This window comes from Denticeps clupeoides, chromosome 12 (assembly GCF_900700375.1).
Source record: "Denticeps clupeoides chromosome 12, fDenClu1.1, whole genome shotgun sequence".
Classification (NCBI taxonomy): Eukaryota; Metazoa; Chordata; class Actinopteri; order Clupeiformes; family Denticipitidae; genus Denticeps; species Denticeps clupeoides.
The window spans coordinates 1,608,352-1,633,595 of NC_041718.1; the positions used below are offsets into that span (position 1 = coordinate 1,608,352).

A 25,244-nucleotide genomic window follows, 5' to 3' on the forward strand; every position below is an offset into this window, starting at 1 on the left:
TCAGATTGCCATTCAGATTGCTAATCAGAAGGTTGCCGGTTCGAATCCCGATCTGCCAAGGTGCCACTGAGGTGCCACTGAGCAAAGCACCGTCCCCACACACTGCTCCCCGGGCGCCTGTCATGGCTGCCCACTGCTCACTCAGGGTGATGGGTTAAATGCAGAGGGCAAATTTCACTGTGTGCATCGTGTGCTGTGCTGCTGTGTATCACATGTGACAATCACTTCACAAAAAAAAAAAAAAAAAAGATTCACCGCTTCATCTGGAAAACCCAGAAGAAATGCGGCAACATGGGGAGAGCCTGCAAACTCACATACACACAATATGTCCAGGCTCACAACCTTGAAGGCGTGAGGCCAAGATGCTAACCACGATGTCACCGTGCAGCTCCTGGCCATTCATGACCATAAAACATTGGGGGACATAATGTACCAATGACTTCCAGTCTACTGGCCAGAGGCTCATTAATTCATAACCACAATCTGAGACGCACGGTTAACGTTTCCAAATACAGAAAAGGTCCTCACCATCAGGCTGCACAGTAAGCTGGATTGCCTTGCTAAAGATGCTCTTCGTGCTGATGTCCATGCTGATCGTGGTGAAACAGAAGTAGTTGCCTGTGTCATTTGCTTGGGATTTGGCCACATAGAGGTTTCCTGTCACTTGAGAGACGAACCAGCGTCCCCCATCTGGTTGCACGAAGCTTGGGAACTCGTTGACAAACCACCGGTAGGAGAGAGCTTAAGAGGAGACAAAGTGGAGAAAAGCTCTTTTAAAAAGCAAAAAACTTCAGTCTCCCTGACATAGTGCACCAAGTGTCAAGTGTTCATTTCTGTGTGCAAAACACATTCTATAATGACAATATAATGATGAAAGCACAGATGACACTGTGCAACGTGTTACACATGTTACTCAAAAGCAACACGGGTGGTAGTAACCTAGTGGGTAACACACTCACCTATGAACCAGAAGACCCAGGTTCAAATCCCGCTTACTACCATTGTGTCCCTGAGCAAGACACTTAACCCTAAGTTGCTCCAGGGGGGACTGTCCCTGTAACTACTGATTGTAAGTCGCTCTGGGTAAGGGCGTCTGATTAATGCCACAAATGTAAAAGTAAACACGTCTTCACTTTATTTTGTTTGCCAAAAACATCAGCACTTGTAATTTTGTCATTTGTGTTGTATATACTGTATCTGTATTGTACAAAGGACAGAAAATAATTTTGTCATTTCATCCACAAAATTCTTTTTTGACAACAGAAAGTCATCCAGTAGACAGATTTACCAGTTTTAAAATATGACTGGACGTGCCTGCATCATTATTAAGCAAAACATAGGTAATTTGATGCTGTTTTTATACAGTAGTCATGGATCAGTGGTACTAAAGTAGTATTAGTAGTCATTGGTCAATAGTAAAAAAAAAAATATCAGTACAAACACATCCATGTAAAAATCAAATATTCCACAATATAAATCACAGTTCTAGATTGAGGTACATAAATCCCCTTTCTCTTCCTACAGGGGCTCTCTCCGTGAAAAATGCTGTGAACAGCACCCAGGCGGCTGAATGTACCTGGATAATGAGCTGGGGGCTGGCAGGCCAGGAAAGTGCCGGCTCCTTCATACGCTGTCTGGGGACTTCGGCTCTCCGGCGGAAAATCGTGGAGGTCTTAAACCCAGAAAAGCATTGTTGGGACACAGTACAATGTAAACAAGTTATTTTTCGTTTTGTCTTGAGGAATCGTGCCTACAGCCAAATTTGAGGTTGGCGGCGCGGCTGACAATAGTGCCGCAGCGGTTGATGGCCAGGCACTGGTAGGATCCCGTGTCCCGATCGTGCCGGGGGTTGGTGATCACCAGGTTCCCTGCCACTAGCGTGTAACGTGGGTCAGCCCCAAATACCACCTCAGACCCATTCAAACGCCACCTAGTGGAAAAGAAATATAACAAGACTTCAAAATGAAAGTGAAATGACCTTGCTTTAGTAAATTCACCTTGCTTTATTCTTCTTGATATACAACATTTGATTTAAGACAAAGTCTTAATTACAAAGGTATTTAGATAAATTTAGTGATATATATATATAAAGCCTCCTAGTTTGAGACAATTTGACTGCCCTATGTAGGGATCTGGACACTTTGGGATCATTCTGGGCCTCCCCCATTGTGTTTTTTTTGTATTTCCTAATATCCTGTATGTTTGGTCACAGAGTCATGGCAAAACTGTATGTATAATTCCTGCATTCTGCAAATGTCATACCGAACACCCACCACTAGGGCGGCACCAAAGGAACAGTAGGACGAGTGCTCTACATGGCCGCTGGATTAGAGCAGAGGCAGCCGGAGTAGCGTGCATGCCGAGTTCGCGCTGTTCATTTGAGTTTCGTGTGTGATTGCAGGTAAGCGAATCAGTCGCAGAGACACGTGTAGAGGAAAAAGGACAACCGATGAGCGTAGTGAAAAGTCATGTTCCCATGTATTATGAATGGATGGAACCTGTACTTAGAAAATGAAAGTAAAGTGTTTTAATTATTGTATATAATGTGTTTTGTACAGGAGCGATTTGAGATTGAATCAGTACTAGACAGAAGGCCATGTATGTTAGTGTACCAAATATGTCTGTAAAAGTATGTTTTGTGAAAAAGTTTGTGTAAGAGTGCTCTACACGGCCGCTGAATTAGAGCAGAGGCAGCCGGAGTAGCGTGCATGCCGAGTTCGCGCTGTTCATTTGAGTTTCGTGTGTGATTGCAGTTGTGCAATAAAGGAGTGAACGAACACAACCCTCTCCCGCACTGGTTATTAATTTAGCCAAGTGTGCTACAAAATTGGTGCCGAAACCCGGGATCAGCTGTGCTACGAGAGCGACAAGAAAGCAGGCACAAAATGGAGCTGGAGCAGCTGCAGGACCGCCTGAACGAGGTACTGGTGCAGCTAAGTGCTGAGCGGCTTCAGGAAGTGTGCAAGCAAGGTAAAATCGCAACAGAAAAACAGTTTAAGAAGCACATGCTGATTCATTCAATAAACGAAACTGTAAATGTGATTGTTGAAAATGAAGAAGGAGAAGTGGCACGTGAATTCCTGCTCCGTTTAATGGAAAGAGCCAGAATATTACGAGAAAAGGATGCGCCGTCACCGAGCACATCTAGCCTCAGTGGAGATGCAGCAATCCTGGCCACATTGCAAGAACAATATGCTGCATTGCAACTGAACTTTCATACTTCCACAAAACGCATGGAGGAGGAAATGAGAGCTCTTACCGACAAAATGGCAAATCAGGAATCTGGAAACGAGTTGTCTTCTTCAACAAGACCCTCTGTAAATATACCTCCAGAAATGACAATACGTCGTGACTTCAAAATCAATGGCCAAATTGGAGAAAGAGACCAAAAGGACAAACTGTCATACAATAACCTGATGCATCAGATTAACATGGGAGTAAAGAAGGGTCACAGCGAGAATGAGATCATTGAAGCAGTAGTGAGAGCCATTAACCCAGGCCTCAGTCTCAGAGACATGCTGGAGATTAAAACAGATCTCACCTTGCCACAACTCCGAACCATTTTGAAGGGTCACTATAAGGAAGACAGTCCCACAGATCTGTACCACCGTCTCTTGAACCTAATTCAACACAGTCATGAGTCGCCCCAAAACTTCCTGTTTAGAGCCATAGGATTGAAAGAGAGGCTTTTGGCTGCATCAAGAGAACCCGGATCAGATGAACAGTACAGCTCTGAATTAATTCAAAAGAAATTTCTGAGGGCAGTGGGAACCGGATTGATCAGCGACAGTGTGAAGTATCAACTGAAGAGTTACCTAGATGACGTCACGGTGACAGACGATGTCCTGATCGACAAAATCAATGAAGCTGCAAGTTTAGAGTGGGAAAGACAACAAAAATTCAAAAAGAATAATAAAGAAGTCAAAGTACGTGAAGTGGGAGCTGAAGTGCATAAACAAGAGGTTACACAGAGCGAGGCCAGCGGGTCAGAGCAGTCGTCAACCACACATGCCAAGTGGAAAACAACCAAGACACCAAGAAATCGAGAATCAGATCTTGAAGAGATGATAAAACAACTAAAGGTTGAAATAGAGATGATGAAAACTAGTGGACATGGAACAGCGAGATCACCCCTCCCACGGGAAGTAAGACAGAGGCGTGGATGCAGAGACTGTCAAGAAAAACACAGAGGCGAGCAGTGTGACCATTGTTTCAAGTGTGGCCAAAGTGGTCATGTGTCAAGGGGATGCCGAGTGGGAAGGACCACCAGTCGAGCAGATACACTTAATACATCTTGTTATTCAGTCACACACAGCCCAACAAAGATTCAAGAGCACAGTTACCAGAGTGAATTAGCGGGTGACATACACAAGCTTATTACGGACAGCATTCAACAGCTAGAAGCTAAAATATCAGCTCAGGGACTGAATACAGCAGCGCAGAGTAAGGAAATGGCCAGTGTCAACCTTCTGTCTCCAAAACAAAGTTCCCGACTAGTTAACCTGGTGGGAAAGAAGTACAACATTCTTTGCCGTCTAGACAAGGTTGAAACAAGGGCATTGTGGGACACGGGCTCACAGGTCTGCCTGATGAGCGAGAAGTGGAGGCGACACCATCTACCACATACAACAGTGAGAAGTCTAATAGAGATTCTGGGCCCAGATGCATTAGAGGGAAAAGCAGTTAACCAGACACCAATCCCCTTTTCAGGTTGGGTGGAGATCGACTTTGAACTGCCTGCACAAACCAGCCCTTCACTGCAGTTGCGGGTCCCGGTGCTGATCACTGATGATAAAGGAATGACAGGTGAACCAATCATTGGGTTCAACGTAATAGAACAGTTGTTAGCGAAGGGGGTGGAACCACCAAAAGTGATTACAGAAGCAATCAGCAACGCGTTCTCCTTTGACTGTAGGAAGACAGAAGTATTCTTAAAAATAATGAAAGCAGGAGATGACACGTGGCATGAGGCAACAGTGAAGATAGGAAGAGAGAAGGTCATAATCCCAGCTGGTCAGAGTCAGGTGGTGCGGTGCGGGGTACGAGCAGGACCCGTCTGCACACCACAGGATGTTTTATTCGAACCCAGTTCAGAACCCCAGTGGCCAGTGGGATTGAAGATCAATAAGAGTTTGGTGCGTTTACAGAAGGGAACCTGGTCCCACATTGTTGTCCCGGTGGTAAATGACACCACACATGACATCCTGCTTCCGCCGAGAACAATATTGGGACAAGCGCAGATTATAAAGACGGCCTATCCAGCACCGGTGCAGCCAGTATCAATCCATCATGTTGAAAGTAGTGACTGTGATAGCAGAACAGCTGGTGGAGCCAAGAGGATAGGGGAGCAGGATCTCTGGGACCCCCCAGTTCCATTACATCATCTCTCACCAGACCTGCAGGAGTCGGTAAGACAGCTGCTGAGGAGAACCAGTACCGCATTTGCTCGAGATGAGAATGATGTGGGGACCATTCCATCGCTTCAACTAAAAATTCGTCTGAGCGATCCAACGCCAGTCAGGAAAACGTACATCTCAGTACCAAAGCCACTACATAGAGAGGTGAAGGAATACTTAGAAGATCTGTTAAACAGAGGGTGGATCACAAAGTCAAGATCTCACTACTCCAGTCCCATCGTCTGTGTAAGAAAGAAGGATGGCAGTCTCCGGTTGTGCTGTGACTACAGGGAATTGAACAGAAAGTCGATTCCAGACCGTCACCCAATTCCGCGCATCCAAGACATGGTAAATAGCCTGAAAGACAGCGCCTGGTTCTCAGTGTTAGACCAAGGAAAGGCCTATCATCAAGGGTTCCTGGAGGAGTCAAGCCGCCCTCTCACTGCCTTCATAACGCCATGGGGATTATATGAATGGGTCAGAATTCCTTTTGGACTGTCTTCAGCCCCAGCTGAGTTCCAGAGGTCAATGGAGGAGTGCTTAACCGGACTGCGAGATGAGGTATGCTTACCTTATTTGGATGACAACTTGGTCCACTCGAAGTCATTCGAAGAACATCTACATGATCTAGAACGTGTTCTGAGTCGATATATCGTCCATGGAGTGAAATTAACACCCAGGAAATGCGACATTTTCAGGAATAAAGTGAGGTTCTTAGGGAAGATGGTGACGAAAGATGGACACACGATGGATCCAGCAGAGGTGGCCCCGGTGCAAGCCTTAAAACAGAAAGAACCTGCTACAGTCGGAGAACTAAGGAAGATCTTGGGGTTTGTGTCATATTACCGTAGTTATATTCCTAATTTCTCCAGAGTAGCAAAACCTTTGTATGATCTACTCTGCCTGAGTAATGCAGCAGAAGAACCCAGGAACAGAAAATATCAGAACAGGAAAGGGAAGAAAACAGTTCAGCTTTCCTCAGCACACCCAATCAAGTGGCAGGATGAACACAGACAAGTACTGAGTCAGCTGATAGATTTCCTGTCCAAGCCCCCTGTGCTGGGCTATCCAGACTTTGAGCAGCCCTTTGTACTGCATTGTGATGCATCCCAGGAAGGGCTTGGGGCAGTCCTGTATCAGAGACAAGAAGGGAAATTGAGGGTCATTGCATATGGCTCCAGGACTTTAACTGCTGCAGAGAAAAACTACCATCTTCACTCTGGCAAACTGGAGTTCCTGGCGATGAAGTGGGCCATATGTGAGAAGTTTAGGGACTACCTCTACTATTCCCCACCATTCACTGTATATACCGACAATAACCCTCTCACCTATGTCCTCACAACTGCAAAGTTGAATGCCACTACACATAGGTGGGTAGCAGAATTAGCTGATTTCCAGTTTACAATTAAGTATCGCCCAGGAAAAGCAAATAGGGATGCAGACGGCTTGTCTCGCATGCCTATTGACATGGAAGGATATATGCAGGCATGTTCACATGATGTTTCCCCAGAGGTTATGAGGAGTGTGACGCAGGTCCTGTCCATCCAACGCGAAGGAGGCGACCCATGGCTGTGCCCATTGACAATCTCTACCCTGCTTAATGGAGACAGCGCGGGAGGAACCGCCTCGGTGTCACAGATCCCCATGTCGACACTGATAGAAGCGCAACGAAACGATCCAGTTCTTAGTGAGGCAATAGGGTATGTTACACGGGGGAATTGGCCAAAAATCAGAAAACAAAAGACCCAGAGCAAGATAACTGCCTTGATCAGAGAGAAAAAGAGATTGCTCTTGGAAGATGACGGGCTACTGTATCGGAAGACAGCTACTCGATCTCAGCTGGTCCTGCCGGAGAGGTTTCACCGGCTGGTGTTCAAAGAACTTCATGAGGAAATGGGTCATCTAGGGGTGGAGAGAGTACTACACCTGGTAAGAAGCCGATTCTATTGGCCTCACATGCAAAGGGATACAGAACATTACATCAACCGTGTGTGCAGCTGTGTGAAGAGCAAACGGCCTAATAGACCAGCTCGAGCTCCCTTGGTGAACATAGCTACCTCGCATCCCTTTGAGTTAGTCTCAATTGACTACCTGCATTTGGAGAAATGTAAAGGAGGGTACGAATATATTCTGGTGGTGATGGACCACTTTACGCGGTTCGCGCAGGCGTACCCCTGCAGAAACAAGTCAGCAAAGACAGCAGCTGAGAAGATATTCGGAGACTTTGTGTTGAGATTTGGATTCCCTGTGCGCCTGCACCATGATCAGGGTAAGGAATTTACCAATAAGCTGTTCGCAAAATTGGAGGCATACAGTGGGGTGAGGGGGTCAAGGACAACGCCATATCACCCGCAGGGAAATGGGCAGGTGGAACGTTTTAACAGAACACTTCTGGCCATGCTTAGAACATTAACAGCACAACACAAGACAGATTGGAAGTCATCCTTAGCCAAGGTGGTGCATGCTTATAATTGCACACAGAATGAAGCAACAGGCTTTGCTCCTTATTTTCTACTTTTTGGTCGTAACCCAAGACTCCCCATTGACCTCATGTTTGGCCTTGACAAGGAAGAAAAACATCAGTCACAGAACCATTACGCCAAAAAGTGGAAAGCTCGCATGGAGGAGGCTTACCAGATAGCACGGGAGACAGTCAATCAGCAGCATGAACGAGGAAAAGCCTTGTATGACAAGAAAGTTCATGGTGCTGAACTACAGATTGGAAGCAGAGTGTTGGTTCGGAATCTGAATGAGAAGGGAGGACCTGGAAAACTCAGATCTTTTTGGGAAGATCAAGTGTATGTAGTCACACAGCGCAAGCATCCAGATAGCCCTGTGTATGAACTACAGCCGGAGAATGGGAAAGGTCGGGTTCGGGTCATGCATAGAAACCTCTTGCTGCCCTGTGACTTCTTACAGACAGAAAAGGAAACGATGCTACCAGCAGCTAAGACGAAACCCATCAGGAGAGACAATCATCCACATGAAGAGTCAGAATCAGAGGATGAGTTGGAAGATCTGGAGGGGGAGTATGTCATCAGGTCTGAGGTACAGAGTCTGGGGGACGAGGTGGGAAGCTCACTCAGAGCTGAGGCACCCCCGTTCTACCCCAATGATGAAGCGATAGAGATGGAGACACTGGAAGAGAGGGACATCTTTGACCAGCCGGAGCACAGAAGAGAGGGAATCAATGAAGACACAGACCCTACAGGGACCAACACAGACAGTGACGCTAACACGTCAGATGCAGACTGCGGAGTCCAGTCTCACGAAGAAGAAAGAGATGACTACAGATCGGCAACAACACGGCGGTATCCTTTAAGACAGAGAAAATTGAAACAGATGTTCACTTATGATCGAGTGGGACAGCCCACGTTGGTTGATGTTTCAAATTGATTGTGTTAATCGAGAATCCTGTTAGTAGTGAAAAAAAAAAAGAAAAAATGTTAGTTCTTTAGTTCCAATTGTACTGATTCTTTCAGATTACCCATCAAGATGGTACTACATTGTAAATATTACAGGGTAGTGTTAACATAGGTTGTGGGATGAGTATGCTTTACTCTCAGGGAAGATACGGACATCCTGGCTATGGACAGGGCAGCTGTGGACTGTCATCGTGCACAATGACACTCACAGCAACCTTATGACATTAACGGGAGACAGATGTCATAAACGGGACTGTTGCAGCAATGTATCTTGTGTTCATCTTCTATGGACTACTGACTCTTAACCTGATAACCTTGTTAATTCTGTGAGTTCTCATTTGATGTGTGGGTATCTGAATGCCCGGACGGCATTTTTTTCATGGGGGTAGAGTGTAGGGATCTGGACACTTTGGGATCATTCTGGGCCTCCCCCATTGTGTTTTTTTTGTATTTCCTAATATCCTGTATGTTTGGTCACAGAGTCATGGCAAAACTGTATGTATAATTCCTGCATTCTGCAAATGTCATACCGAACACCCACCACTAGGGCGGCACCAAAGGAACAGTAGGACGAGTGCTCTACATGGCCGCTGGATTAGAGCAGAGGCAGCCGGAGTAGCGTGCATGCCGAGTTCGCGCTGTTCATTTGAGTTTCGTGTGTGATTGCAGGTAAGCGAATCAGTCGCAGAGACACGTGTAGAGGAAAAAGGACAACCGATGAGCGTAGTGAAAAGTCATGTTCCCATGTATTATGAATGGATGGAACCTGTACTTAGAAAATGAAAGTAAAGTGTTTTAATTATTGTATATAATGTGTTTTGTACAGGAGCGATTTGAGATTGAATCAGTACTAGACAGAAGGCCATGTATGTTAGTGTACCAAATATGTCTGTAAAAGTATGTTTTGTGAAAAAGTTTGTGTAAGAGTGCTCTACACGGCCGCTGAATTAGAGCAGAGGCAGCCGGAGTAGCGTGCATGCCGAGTTCGCGCTGTTCATTTGAGTTTCGTGTGTGATTGCAGTTGTGCAATAAAGGAGTGAACGAACACAACCCTCTCCCGCACTGGTTATTAATTTAGCCAAGTGTGCTACACCTATTTTAGACTCATACCTGGCCAGTGATAAAAAGCTGTATCTGGCATCAGCTCTGAGATCGCCATGCTACTGCACTTAATACCATTCATTAGTGGTTTCATGGCTAAATGTTTTTCTGAAATGTGCTGCAGTTCAGATGTTGGTTCCGGGTCTGTGACGTGCACCGTGCGAGCTGACGTGCTCCCCAGCATGTGGCAACATCATTATCTCACAGAGACAGAGCCATCCACTGCACATGAATAACTCATAAATGAATACATGCATAGATGCATACTAAATTATGAACACCTTTTATCTTCCTAGTCCTAGAAAAAGTGCAATTAATATACAAGAACAGGAATAATAGATAGGACAGTTCATAAGAAATATAAATACAAATAACTGTAAACATTTACAGCATTTTACAGCATTTATCAGAAGCTTATCCAAAGCGACAGAACTTTACTATGAAAGTGGCATGCAATCGTAAAATGATAAGCTGTTTCAGAAAATATATTTATCATGTAAATGATTATTCATCATATGTAATACACAGCGCTCAGTGGGCACAACACAAAGAGCAGCAGGCAGCAGTGTGTGGGGACGGTACCTTGAGCAAAGGGACCTCAGTGGTACATTGATTGTTGGTGGATTTGACCCTGCAACCTTCCAATCACAAGTCAACCCTCTTAACCGCCAGGCCACCACTACCCTAATACTATTATATTCAATTGATCCTAGTATATAGCTAGTAATACAGCTAGTTTGATTAATCCAAAATCGTACTGTTTAAAGAACTGCCCATGACAACAAAACAAAGATAGTGTTTTGACACAGTGAATTATTATTTGTAATATTACTATTATTATTTTTATCAGACTGTAGAGTGGATCATTTCTTAATTGAAAGCTTCAGTGAAAGTAGATGTTGGTTTAGTTAAACGTTTCAAATTGTCCAGTACAGTGACTAAAAACTTTATGTAGAACAAAATGATGCCTTGTTGACAGAAAGAGATTTGACTGCTGATCCAGTTTAGCTGAGGATGCAGGAAAAGCATGAAACAGCTCAGCTGCAGGACTTTATTACCTGTATGTGGCAGCAGGACTGGCCCGGGCCTGGCAGGTGAGGGTCACTTTCCCCTCTGTCAGACCCTCTGGGTAAATCTGGCCGGTGGGCTGCTCCTCAAACACTGGCCCGCTGTCGTGACCCGACACACACACATCCCCACCTGCCGCACACACACATACACACACATATAGTCAGTGTTTACCAGTCTCTGCATTTTAAGCACATCCTAGGTAATATGATTCTGGAAAATGTCTGCTGCTAATGAGCTCCAGTGAAGCTCAGCATAGAATTAATTCACTGGTGCATAATGAATTTTGATTTCAAATAGATACTCAATAAATATCAGAAAATGGACAGGTTAATGCACAGCAAATCGCACTCTGGTTAATAAGTAAAAAGATTTATTTTGTAAATTTGATGTCTTTTCCATCCAAACACGTCCCAACCTGGAATGCATAATAAAATGTCTAAATCACAGGCACATGCTCATAATTATCTTATAAGTCCCATTCATTGGAGGCATATTCTCTAGCCTCCTCCGGTAATTGGTAATTAAAATGTTTTACAGCTCATCACAACAGTGTGCTCATCATTCAGAAAAATCTATATTATGCAAAATGCACAGTAAACAAGAGGAGGTAGGTATCATAGTGGGTGGTCATCCTCACACAAGTGTTGTTCTCCTCCTGGCAGAGGCTCATGGCGTTCAGGAATTTGAGAAACATATTTTGGAGGCTTTGAGCCTATAGGGAGGTATGGCTGATGTAAGTGGGCTCATTATGTCGTTTTTGGGGGAACTTCAGTCTGCAGTCCTCACACCTGCCTCCAGGAAGTTCCTGTGCACCTTCTCCAGAATGACCTGCGCCTGCTCCCAACTCGCTACGCCTGAAGGCAGAAGAGACTGTGGCCTTCTTGGCTTTGTGTCTGTACTGGGCACTGAGTGTCAGTGCTCTACAGATCTGCCTCAGCAAATGTGGGTTCCACTACATGTGTATTGATAACGTTTTCTTATTCATTTAATAATTATTTCTATTAATACATTATTAAATGTTCTTATAAAGGAAAACAAGAACATTCCTAAATACTTGCTTTTGTTTGTCCCTTAATACTGTATCTGAAGTCTCTTTCTGAAATTCAGCCTTGGTGCAGAATTACAGCCACTTTGATCCAGTCCCACAATGAGGTTTCCCCAGGATGAGCCATTCCAGTGTCTGTAGCTTTAAATGCTAATGAGGTCGGTATAGTTCCTTTTTAAGAGAAAGGGTGGGAAATTCTCTGGCCAGAAAAGGCATGACGGGAGGTAACCAATCCCCTTATGATGACAAAAGGGGACAAATTCCAGATCCGATCGTAATAGCTGCCTCTCTCTGAACGGCAAAACAGAATCACCAAAGTACTCTTTACACCTATCACCATTTCTAGCCACTGCAGGACCACAGAAAGGCTATGGGAATTCGTATTAATGTTCAATTTTCATGTCATGAGACTTTTTTCTGAGCAGTAACTCAGTGTTGTTTAACTGGTCAGAATAATTCTGCACAACACATAGCTGGTCAAGGAAAGATTAACATAAACTTTTTTTTTTTGAAGCAATGTTCAATACCTTCTGAGTAAAGACAATGAAAAATGCAATTTTTTTTGTACTGTTTTTGAATGTGTCTCTTACTGAAACAAGAGTCCTTTATTCAGGCTACTGCCACTGCACACTCAGTGAGAATTTGAGAACATGTGCATTAATCATTCATGGAAGACTACATTATTTCAACTGCAAAGGGAGGAAGTCCAAAAAGCACACCTCACAAAACCCAAATCCCGTCGTCCTGCTAAAATAACACCATCAATATTTAATTGACTCCTAATCCCACCCTTGTCAGATGCATCCCCCTGCGCACACTCCCAGAGGAACACCCCAGTGCCTTAATTCGTACACATCAGACACTTTCTGTGGTGATCGGTTTGACATCTAAATGTTGCTGTGAATAAGGAATAGGAGGAAATTTAAATTGTTGAATAAAAAGTGTGCACACTCCAGACGCCCTTGTCTTTGGTCGCCCTATAGCAGCTCTATATAAAAGGGACGGAACTCATTAATCAGCCCAAAGTAAATGCACCAGTGTTTTTATTGTGTTCTTTTTTACTGTAGCCCTTAGCATTTAAGTACTTGCAAGACCCTCGAAAAACACTTTGCATTTAAATGGTGTTTCTCTGACTGTGTTGCAACGCGCTGCATGAAGCTGCAAGTTAGACTGCAAGGAGAGGAAAGCACAACAAGGCAAATAATTCAGAAGCTGCTGCACATTGTATGGGCATTTTCTACCTGACAATATCTAAAAAAAAAAATACACTCTGCATACACTCTCCCAAGAATCCCAAGAATCCTTGTTCTTCTTTACAGTGAAGACAGTTCTTAACAACATTGGCTGTGTGTTTGAAGTTGTTGTCCTGCTGCAGAACAAATTTGGGGCCAATCATACCTGCATGTATTGCAGGGCACCGTTAAGCCTGAATAAATCTCCTGTTCCATTCCATAAATGCTACAGTCAAACATTTCAAATTCCAGAGCTCCCACTTCCTTCCTTTTTCATGTCTTAATCCGGACACTTCCTTATACTCTGGACCAGGAATTTACGTTTGGCATTTAGGTATGGCTTTTTGGCTCTACTTCTGGCTGGTTTGTGCCAGTTCAGAACTGATGGCACTGCTGGACATCTTATGATTTCAAAAGAAAACTGATGTGTTTTTTATCTTAAGTTTCTCTGGCTGGATTGATCCTTAACATTGTTTGGCTTTTCCTGACACATCTGTTCCGGTTTCAGTAGATAACTGTGTTTCAACTGTGATCATAAGGAATAATTGAAATCAAATAAGGATAAAGGAAATCCTTTATAGTTAAAGAAAACTATTTGCCATTTTTTGCTCACTTTGCATTTTGTAAATTGTAAAAAAAGAACAGATTGTTATTTAGATTTTTAAAAACATTGTTACTTTACAGCTTTTTTTACTCCTCCCTGAAACTTATGTACAATACTGTAGATATCAAGTGCTATTAATGATTTTGTTATATTAATACAGTACAGACCAAAATTGATACAGACCAGAATTGGTAGATTCTCAGTGAGAATCTACCAATGTAAATGGTCATAAAAATAAAAAAACACATTGAATGAGAAAGTGTGTACAAACATTTTTGTCCTGTACTGTATATATTACAGTAATATGCTCCATCAACTGGTTATGATTGGCAAACGCACTATAAAAAGCAAACTTAAAACCTCGCCAAAATCATATTAGATTTTCTCTGTATATTAAATCCTTACAAATCACATTTCCAAGATGTAACAGGCCATTTTAGAATATAGTGTACTCACCAACAGCGTAGGTCAAAGCAAGTGAAGTGAGAATAAGCAGACAGGATAAATACCCCATCTTCCTCTTAGAGCAACACCTGAGAAAGAAACACAATGTTACAACTTGATTTAGCCAGTTTCACAACTTCTTACAGCCATCAGCACACTCTGGAACATATACACATGACACACTTTAGCCTTGGTGCCAATCTGTGAATCCCTCCACAAGAGATTTACATTCTATAATCACCTCTAGATTAAATAGATGAAAACAGAGAAAGCTTGAGCATCAACATTTTTATTGGTACATTATACAGTAAACTACAAAGTCCTTTTTTGTATTCTTTCTGGCACTGGATGACTGTAATTTATTTGCATTTATTTACTTCTGTCTACCTCTACATTGATATTCACAGTGTTTATTTCTGACACTTTATGATCCACTTCACTTCACAGTACAGTACAGGATGTCACACTGCAGCAGTGTGTGTGTGTGTGTGTGTGTGTGTGTGTGCGGTCCCTGAGATGCATAGCTGTGTAAAGTCAGTTTTTCAAACTTCCATTACCAACCAGAGAACTAAATTTAAGAAATTCAGATGGAAGAAACATCTTCAGAGACTTAAGAGTTTCTAGTAATTCAAAATTTGCTAAATATTTATCCTGGCCAGATTAAATAGTAAGATCTGCATACTTGTTATATACGATTATATATACAGCCCCCTTACTTCCTTGCTGTGGAGTGGCATTTTAAATAAATTGTATTAAGGCTGGGTTAGTGTTGTGCTTGATACCATGAGGCAGAACCTGGATGCTTTTGAGACAAAATGAACAACTTAATTGCTTAACCATGATAGATCAACACACCAGCACTCACCAGAGCTCGATTTCAGAGCTTTCGGCACACCTCCCTACCTTCCCGTTCATTCTACTCACTGTTTGAAAGGTGTCTAGTAGGCCTTTGCTCACGGGTCACACCTCCCAGTCACAATTCTCACCTTTCATTTGCACTAAAACTCTTTACATAGTGAATCATTTCATGTATTTAGCATGAATGTCTGAGTGTCCACACTCTTGCTATAACAGATATACAATATGTCTGTTATCCCATTTTGATTTCTGTCTGTTCATCAAAAAATCATTTGCATCATATGAATTCAGGCAAAAATAAATGTGCTTATGTCTTTGTTCTGAGCAACCTAACACTTCCTGTAAGTGACCACATGCAAAAAAAAAATCTCTATAAAAATCCTAATATTCAAGTTTCATAAAAACATAAATCTTCTCTGCCTCCCTTTCCACAAAAAAATAGATGTCATTCTCCATATAAGGGCCATAGGCAGTAAGGCTGTAAGTGCTTCCCAGAAAAGGTTCCTCCCAGCAGGTGGTGACCAGGCCAGATGGGGGAGGGCACAGAAATACCTTTATAGAGTGATTCTGCTGGTTCATCATTTCAACCACTTAAACCGGTAAAGAAAAATGTGAAAGAAAACCTTGCAACAGCATCTCTAGAACACCTAAACAGGAACGATGGACACCACTCTTCCAAAACGTACTTACTCATTTGGTGTTTTAATGGCGTCACTTCAAAATCTTCTACTGTATTTTTTTAACCCTTTTAATGCTCATCCTGGAAGGAGGTGGAGGATTGTAGCCACTTAGAATAGTAAGGTGTACTGCTGTCCCACCAGACACTCTAAAACCCTAAAAGATATGCTATCCATCAGCCAAAACCACAGTCTGCCCCTGAGCTCCTCTCTAAAAGAAAACAGTAAAAAGCTGGCGAGTCTGTTAGATCATTTTCTGCTTTTTGCTGACATAGCAATGTGGTTCTCATCCTCGACATCAAAGTCATCGACTACAGTCAGAAATAAAGCTCATTTCCCTGGGGGTTTAATGAGAGGAGGAAATGCAGGAATAATACTACAGGGAACTCAGATGGATTATCTGTGTAGCAAAACGGACACCCAACGGCTCGCAAAATAACTCCAAGAATGGACAAGAAATTGAAAACTCCCCTAAAATCTGGCAAGTTCATTATAGGCTGTGTACCCATTCTACTGTGCACCCATTCCCATCTGGTTTCCCCCCAATCTGTCATCCTATTCTGCCCAATGTATTAATATTAATGATGCTATGTTTATATTTATGCTCTGAACCACCTCGACTTATGTGTTCTTTCCTTCTGTGCATCTACGGGAGCTGTGCTCGGCACTCAGGATTTGTCCAAATCTATGGAGGCTTATAAATAAAAACCACAGTGAATGAAGGTGCATTAAATCAAACCATTCTCAGTAGAGGTGTGAATACAAAATATACCCCGAGCTGCACGTGCACTCTCCTCCTTCTTCCATTTTTCCCTTCTTTCTGAATGGACCTTTAACTCTGAACCTCAGAACAGTCAGCGCCTCTGAGAGCAGCTTTTAACAAACTCAACACAAAGCATTTAACCACATTCATACATTTCTGCTCATGATAACAACAATAATCTGCTTGATCTGTGCAGCACATTTCAAACATACACTCTCGTCATTTCTGCCTTTAATTTAATTTAAGACATGTCTGAAAAGTAAAAGTGGTAGTAGCCTAGTGGGTAACACACTCCCCTATGAACCAGAAGACCCAGGTTCAAACCCCACTTACAGTGAGACACTTAACCCTGAACACTTAACCCAAGGGGGGGACTGTCCCTGTAACTACTGATTGTAGTTACAGTCGCTCTGGATAAGGGCGTCTGGTAAATGCTGTAAATGTAAATGTAAAAGTAATTATTTAACATTAAATTAAGAAAAGGCATTTGTATAAACTAAATGTACAGTTTAAAATGCTTAGTTTATTAACATGACCATGCAAAATGGCATGATGAGTGTAAAGCCCTTAGAGGCCAGATCAGTATCAAGGCCTTCATCTGACCTGAACTGAGCTTCAGCTTCAGCATGACATGATCCTCATGCTGCTGGTGCTTCACGAGTGACAGGCAGGCTGCTTCTTTCAGACCTCTGCCCCACCCTTGGGCGTCCATTAACCTGCCAAAGGGCTCCCAGTTGACTGCAGATGGAGTTTGGTCTCATCATGCCAGACCCCCAGTGTCCCCGGCACTAGACAGGCCTGAGGGGACGACCAATGTCTTAACCCGTCTGAACAGGCGTCACAGTTGGCTGCAGACTAAGTGTGTTTGAACTGAGCAGCCCTGTCAGGGCAGCGGTTGCCTGGGTGATGCATTATTTACTGACAGCTGCTTTGATGTCTCATCCTGTCAGTCGGTCGCCTCATTTAAAAATAAAAAAAAAAAGTGGAAGGTTGAACCTTCTGCTTAATGCACCAGCATTTTAAAAAAATGCAAATGATCTTTCGTGGGTAGGAGTGAAGTTTTTAAAATGAGGTGTGGTCGGGAACATTGTGGGTTAGTTAATATTTTAAGGCTGTGAAATCACACTTACTTCTGACCTACAAAATCACATTTAAAGTTAGTGGCACGCTGTTAAATGTGTCACGGGTGGGCTGGACATGGCATGAAGGAGGATGCATTCGCACGATCACAGGACAGGGGTTTAATACAAACTTCACAAGACAGGGGAACATCTACACGCACAATGACCCGACAGCGAACAGACATGAACAGGATAGCTTTATACAATTATATAAATACACCAGGTGAACATGAAACTCCGGTCCGGACTCCGGATTCGGAGTAATCCCTGCCGGTCCGGATCATGACAAAATGTTACAATTTTTACATCTTTTAACAATGTGCACAGTGCTCATGTTGGATATAAGCACTACAACACTGCAGGTTCATTCAGCATGGGAGGGATTTGTTACCTCAGGCCAGGTTAAAAGAGCGTCCTCTTTTATTGTATATGTCACATGACCAGGACCGACGAGGAAGTGGGGTGACGCGACTCCTATAGATGGCTGCCCCCAGTCGCTCAGTCATTATTTGCTTTAGCCTGCAAGGCCTCCTCATCATCTGCTGATTGTCTGATCTTGTTTTTCTGCTTGTCTGCGGATGTTGCAGCTCATGCTGAGCAGATAGGGGTTCTCCGCACTGGGGTTTTTCTTTTCTGCTGAAACACAATCGCTCGCCTGACAGTATTCATGTACAATTTATTTGAAATATTAATTTACATCAAACAATTAAAAGGTACTTGACTTTACATCAAGTATGCAGCCTAACCTGTAGCCAGGTTGTAATACAAAAAGAGACTCAGGAGCATATAGAGTGTAGGGTATTAACTGAAAACTTCATTTAAACTCAGATACGTTCATCAGTGGATCAAAAATCAAAACAGATTTAACAAAGGGAGTAATGGCATGTTCTGATAGGCTTTGGTTGGAGTAGTTCAACAATTCTGCTATATTCAGAAAGTCTTTTTTCCATCAGGAGGTCATGATAGTGTTGTATCTTATAACCTAGTTACCATCCACAAGTGCGAAATGCAAAATGCTCCCCCACAATCGTAAGATCTCCTTCAAGAGTGTATCATGTAAACGGTTCAGTGTTATAAGTAGGGGGAAGATTGATGTACCATATGTACCTCGGAGGTAGAAATTGTTCATACTTGTGTGTTAAGCTCTCTATAGGAGAAAGCCATGTCAGCGCAGCATGAGACCATTGCGGGAATCATGCACGCCACCTGTTCATGTTCTCATCCATGTGAGATAATGCCCCTTTCCCTCAGCAGATGGCATTCAAGCTGGTGCCTGTCTGGGCACCCAAACAAGAATATATATACTCCTAAAACCCACAACACGTGTTTCATCGACCTGCAGGTGCCCTCTTGAGCTAGTGCATTCTGAGCACAGTTTACTTTCTTTGTTCTGTTTCAACTAAGCACATTTAAGTTCCAACTAAGTTCTTTTTTTACACTATATTTAAATAAAACTATTTGCTATTTGAAGCTTTTGAGGATTTTTGGGTTTTCGTGTTTTAGATTTTCGTGTTTATTTTCAACATCAGCCTCCCTGGAGAGTACTAGAACAGCACTAGTGGACCCAATAGTGGACCCAACACCAAACCTCTGCAAGCTCAGTATGTACTACACTATTTACAGCACCCTCAACACAGACTGATCGACAACAAAGCCCTTTAAGAGACAAATGGGGCGCTTGTCTCGAGTACGCATCCTCTGTGACGGCGTGCTCAGAGTGAAAAGTGATGGCACGGTGCGGTGACTTCATTTGGACAAAGTTAGTGGCAGATTCCTAAATCAAAGGGACAACGCAGCGTCTGTGTTTGAGAATGGGGACACAATGGAAGGCCTATGAGCTTCCCTCATTTCTCGCTGAAGGATGTCTTTATGTAAGACATGCCTGGACCCCTGTTTACTGCTCATCCCCCTGCAGATCCTGAGACCCTCATCCATTTAGGAGCAGTATTCTTTTCTAGCATGACACCTCTATCCCAAACGGACATCTTTGGCACTACAGATGTCAAGTCCATTGACCTTTTGGCCCTAAGATTTTTGACCCCTGTGCCCTTTCTCCTCTGACGTGACCTCCAGCTTTTCATTAGAAAAGAAAAAAAATGTAATAGGGTCCACGAACCAGAAGGGTGGCAGACATGCAGATAAAATTGCCCTGCTCCCAGGAGGACAGCCAGTTTGGCTCGAGTTTGCATTATTCCAGGGCCTTGTAAACTCAGTGAGTCTGCAGTTCTGAAATATCCTCAGTTTTAATGTAGGGGAAGCCATGGAAGTGATAATTTCATAACGGGCTGAACAAGGTCCTCTCAAATGCTCTAATCATATTCTGCTCTACATTAACACCAATTCTCTCGGCTCTGCAGAACCAGACAGCTGAACTGAGACATACTAAGTGACAGAAAACTTGCTAAGTGATTTAAAATCTGTTTCCAAAAATGATACATAATTCAACACGATTTTGTGATTATAATGTCAAGGTTAACTGAGAAAGGCAACAGAAACAAAGACAAAATGTGCTGTGTGCTGCTTTTTCCCACCAAACAGATCGGAATTTCCTCCAGAGACACAACCCACCATAACCTACTGACCTCTGAGTCCAATTGTTGGAGCCAGGGCTCACAAATATTGGCCTTGTCCCTTATGTTCTGTCATGTCTCCAAGCGTCGTGGGACTTAAGGATCTGACTATATGAGTAACAGCTACACAGATGGTTAGAGAGACAAAAATGAAAATGAAAGGTGGCTTGGGACAAAAGTGAAATGCCTGCTGGTGTAGTGACAGATGCATAATACACTATATGTCTGATTTATTACTTTTGTTGTTGCAAGACATTTTTTAACCCCATCACCACCGGAAAACAGTGCAGTGCAGTTCCACAAAATGAATAACAATTCATCCATCCATCCCATTTTAATCCAACTTTTCCCCACAGTCTCAAGACAGAATCAAGCCCTGGTCCTTGTTGTCATTTCGTTCCCTCTCAGTGGAAACAAACGGCTTTGTGCAAGCGCGAAGAGCTTGTCCTTAATTATGCTGAGGTATGTTTTATGCATAACATGGAATAAACAGCACAACATCAGCTGTCACCTCAACGTCTTGTCACTTCATGAAAATCCATGTGTGTTCAGCTGCATCTTAATAATGAAGAGCATGGAACAATGCACAACAACCAAAATCAAACAGGAACCAACAAAAGAAAATTAGCCATTAATTGAATCAATATTTCAAAACTAACATTAATATTAACATTTTAACCAGTATTTCATTATTCCCTCCCCAATAAGAAAGGTTTCTGGGCACTGGCCTTGGAAGTGGTCTATTACCCAAGCCAGATGCTCCACCTTATCAGAATGCGAGATCCCTCTAAACCTAACAACACATAAATCATGCACGCTTGCATGCTCTGTGAGGAAGATCTGTCTCCTTTCAAACCAGAGAGGTGCAGCATGTTCATTTGCAAACCAATTCTTTTGTGGCCCTGGCACAACAGTCTGGTTGCAATATGAAAGGAAGCCGCATCTGAGACTGACAGAAAATGAACTTCTATTGCGCTTTCATACCATGCAAGGCTGTCTGGAGATGAATTATCAGACATTTTCTATAAACGCATTAGCATTGAGGCAGCCTGTGCCTGCAGCACAAGAACATAAGTAAGCAAAATAGCACAAATTGGATAATTGGTATCCACAATCCACCAGAGTAGTGTCATAATTCAGGACATGTAGTGTTCAATTCAACTCCATGCACACACATTTAGGAGCAAGACATGGTCAGCTACTCTGAACACAGCTGATAAATCCTGGCTGGGTTTAGCGGACAGCTGAAGGGCAGAATCAAAGGGGAACGTGCTGAGCCCCAAACTCCTGATGAGACTTCCTGTGTGCACAGCACTCTGGATAAGAGGCATTGCCACTCAACTAAAGTAGAATATGAGCCAGATATTACGTAGTAGACACTCCTGTAACACTTATATGGACAATTTATGTATAATCTGTATAAAATATATGTGTGTGTGTATGTATACATATACACTCAGGACTCAGACTTTGGGAGGTGCTCTGGTCCCATATTCCAGAGTTTTGTATTGTGCGTATATGTGTGCCCTCGATTTCCTAAATGTGTTCACCAATTGTATCCAGGTTAAATGTACTTCTTTGCTGTTTTTTTGCTGCCTGGTCATTGAATGTATCCCATCTATGTCAGGGTGTATTGTGCTGTGCTTTGCTGTGTGTTGTCCTTATACTGTGTTTTTTTTAGTAAATCCTGTGTTGTGAAGTCAAGACTATGTGTCCTCCATCACTACCATGTTGCCAGCACCGTGACACACACAGACACACACACACACACACACATATTCAGTGTCATATCATATATATTTATATATATTCAGTGTCATATAAGGAAGCACCACTAGATGGAGATGCCCGATTGTGAATGTGAACATTCTGGTAACCAAGGTAACTTATGCTGTGTTCATATGCATATTGAATGCACCCTACTTCCCTCAACATAAATGTTGTGGCTAATGGTTTATGAAAAAGAAATTAATTGGAATGGAAAGGTCTTGAGAGACCCTGAAAGATTGAAGAGGAGACAGTGTGCATGAAGTAAGATATGTTATCAATAAGATACGTTTGCATGATTCAGTTAGAGAATCATTATAATCATGATTGTATTTGTATTATTATTGTGTCTTTTAATGTCAATAACATGACAGATGTCTTGCCCTGAAGTAGTATACAAGATTTAAAGATTTTTTATCACCGCGGTGGCCTCAGCAGAAACTCCCGTATCATTATTATTGTAACTACTACTAACTAATAGGTTTTACTATGCAGGTAAATTGTTGTCTTGACTTTTCAGATTAATACACATTTATACAAATGTTTTAAGAAACAATTATTTTTCCTTCCTTCGTTTGTGGCACCTGAATGGATGGCGCCCTTAGCTTTTGCATATATTGCATATGCCATGGGCCGTCACCTGCTATGCTGCTTATTGAGGTAAATAGAATGGCCCGCGCATTATTCACACCCTCGCTCATCATATTTTACTTCATGGACCTATGCATTCATTGATAAAATAGCACAAAGGATGGAATGGGGGACGTTCGTTTTAGAAGGGGGATGCTTTTGACACACACACATTATACATATACATAGGTTGAGGAATATCAGGACTTTTATTCTGTTTAGAATAAACAGAATTAAATATAACCTTTTCAATTTCCAGATTACTTCAGACAAGAAACAGGATATATAAATGTTACAAATGAAATATCAATTCCGTTTAATTTAATTCAAATGTGGTGATTTCATAGTTTCACTTATTTCAATGAAAATAACCAAATATTGAGATAAATTTGAAAAAAAACAAAAAAACGTGTCAGCATGATCCAGCATTATGTCATTTACCCCCAGAGGTCGGCTGGGTTTTAATTTCCCCCCCAGCAGCAGACTGACCCCCGACGGACATCTGCCCTCCTTAAACCCGGTCACTGAGCCTGTAGGGCTTTTTAGCTGCAATTCTCAAAAGTTGGTAGCACACAAAAATTATATATTTTTGTTCCACAAGTACCTATTTCTACGTATGTAAGCAGAATTCAGATGGAATATGCTAACTGTGACTACCTTGCTTTTGGAATTTTATATCAATGGACCACAAACTAGACAACTGTAATGTTTAATAAGAGTTTAACGAGGAAACAATAAAACAATAAAATAACATTTTCATTGATTATACCAATATACTTGTGGCCTACTTATTTGTTATCGCTAATGTCATTCAATTATTAATTATTAACTCTGAATTATAGACATATTTTGGCTACTTTTATGTAGGAGATGAAGAAGGACTGAACACAACAAAGAAGCACTTGCCAACCGAGATCACACACACACACTCACACAAAAAGAGTGTCCAGTCTTATAGCTGCAGTCACACTGCATGGTTCTATATGGAAGACGACCTTTACTGGAGTTAACAGCCCCGGCCATGGGGGTTTGGGGGGGTGTGATGAAGACTATCAAAGACACACTTTGTTCCACGGGTTCAGACTGCTTCAATCAAAAATCACTGTATACAAGTATATCTGAAATCTGAAAATCACAAAGAGGTGGACAGCAGCTCATTCCTTTAGGCTGAGTCACAATAGTCGCATTTCACACCACGCATAATTTCAGGCCGCTGGTGCGTTCAAATTCCCATTCCAGGTCTTTATTCCACGTTCTCACTGCACAGAGGAAGCTGCTGAATGTATAAAAAAAAACTGAGCTGTCTGTGGTGCTGACCTCTGGAGTACGAGCATGCTCTCAGTTTTCAGGACATGCTGAGATACGCCTCCGTTTGTTTATGCAGGTTTTAAGCAAATCTACATCCAATGGGCCACCTGGAACCAGTCAGCATGAACGTTTAAAAACTGCAAGACAACAGAATAAATTCAATTTCACATATTTAACAGAATGCAAAAAAAGAAGCTAAAGCCCTGAGCCTGCAGCACAGCTGATGCCCAGCATTTCCCAGTAGGGCGGGTATGGATTCCCAGTGAAGGGTGTCTGCCCAGTGGGGTCTGTTCAGTAGGTGTGGAACCCCCGCCGGGTTAAGCGTGCGTGAAATGGCTTCATTAGACAGACACGGACGGTGGAGAAAGATCCAGATCGACGCCTTCATCCGCGGGGTGATGAAAGATGGACGCGTCTCCCCCGCACGCGCCCCTCAGACAATAAACAACAACAACAACGGCGGCGACGGCGACAACGTCAGCGGGCCTTACCGTACGTCGCGTCGGAAACGGGCTACAACCGGCGGCGTGATGGAGAAGACGTCGGACTCTTCCTTCTCCGGCGCTCCTCTCTCGCTCCTTTCATTCCGCGCAGCGCGGCGCGGCGCAGCCTCCGCCAAAGCCCCGCCCCTTCCCGCCTCTGCGCCAATCCATCGCGCGCTCGCGACCGACCACGCCCTCTCCGCCCCCGACTGGAACCTGCGGAGGAAAACCAGAGAGCACCGCCTTCCTCCTCTTCACCCTTTTTACCCTATAATACCCTATAATAAACGATAGGTGTAGCTTCTGTCTTATTCTGCTCATTTCCTGCGATTGTCATTCATTTGGTTAGGTTGTGAGTTGGAATTCCGGCTTGGGCCTTGTCTTGCACCCATGTTGGTGCAGGATCCCTCAGGTTCTCTGCTTTCCTCTTGCGTCCGAATCGCCGGTGGGTGTGAGTGTGTGAGTGAATGGTATGTGTTTGCTCCCTGGAGTTGACTGGCACCCCACCCTGGATGAGTCCAGCGTCCGTGGATCGTGGTTGTAGCCTTAGGGTGATCATAGCCTAGTGGGTAACTCGCCTATGAACCAAAAGACCCAGGTTCAAATCCCACGTACTACCATTGTGTCCCTGAGCAAGACACTTAACCCTGAGTGTCTCCAGGGGGGACTGTCCCTGTAACTACTGATTTAAGTCGCTCTGGATAAGGGCGTCTGATAAATGTTCTAAATGTAAATGTAGTGAGTGAGTGA

The 25,244-nt window shown here is 43.1% G+C and overlaps 1 protein-coding gene across 1 annotated transcript in view; it reads right to left on the reverse strand.

Annotated features, from left to right (window-relative positions):
• cntn2 (contactin 2) overlaps positions 1–24,629 on the reverse strand; it is a 40,507-nt gene extending 15,878 nt beyond the window's left edge. Inside the window, exons 1-6 of the mRNA XM_028997909.1 lie at positions 24,504–24,629; positions 14,331–14,407; positions 10,981–11,122; positions 1,755–1,930; positions 1,577–1,672; positions 529–741 (exon numbers count right to left, since the gene is read on the reverse strand). Coding sequence (XP_028853742.1) covers positions 529–741; positions 1,577–1,672; positions 1,755–1,930; positions 10,981–11,122; positions 14,331–14,388 — 685 coding nt within the window. The 5' untranslated portion in view covers positions 14,389–14,407; positions 24,504–24,629. The remainder of the gene's footprint in view (positions 1–528; positions 742–1,576; positions 1,673–1,754; positions 1,931–10,980; positions 11,123–14,330; positions 14,408–24,503) is intronic.
• Between the last annotated feature and the right edge of the window lie 615 nt (positions 24,630–25,244).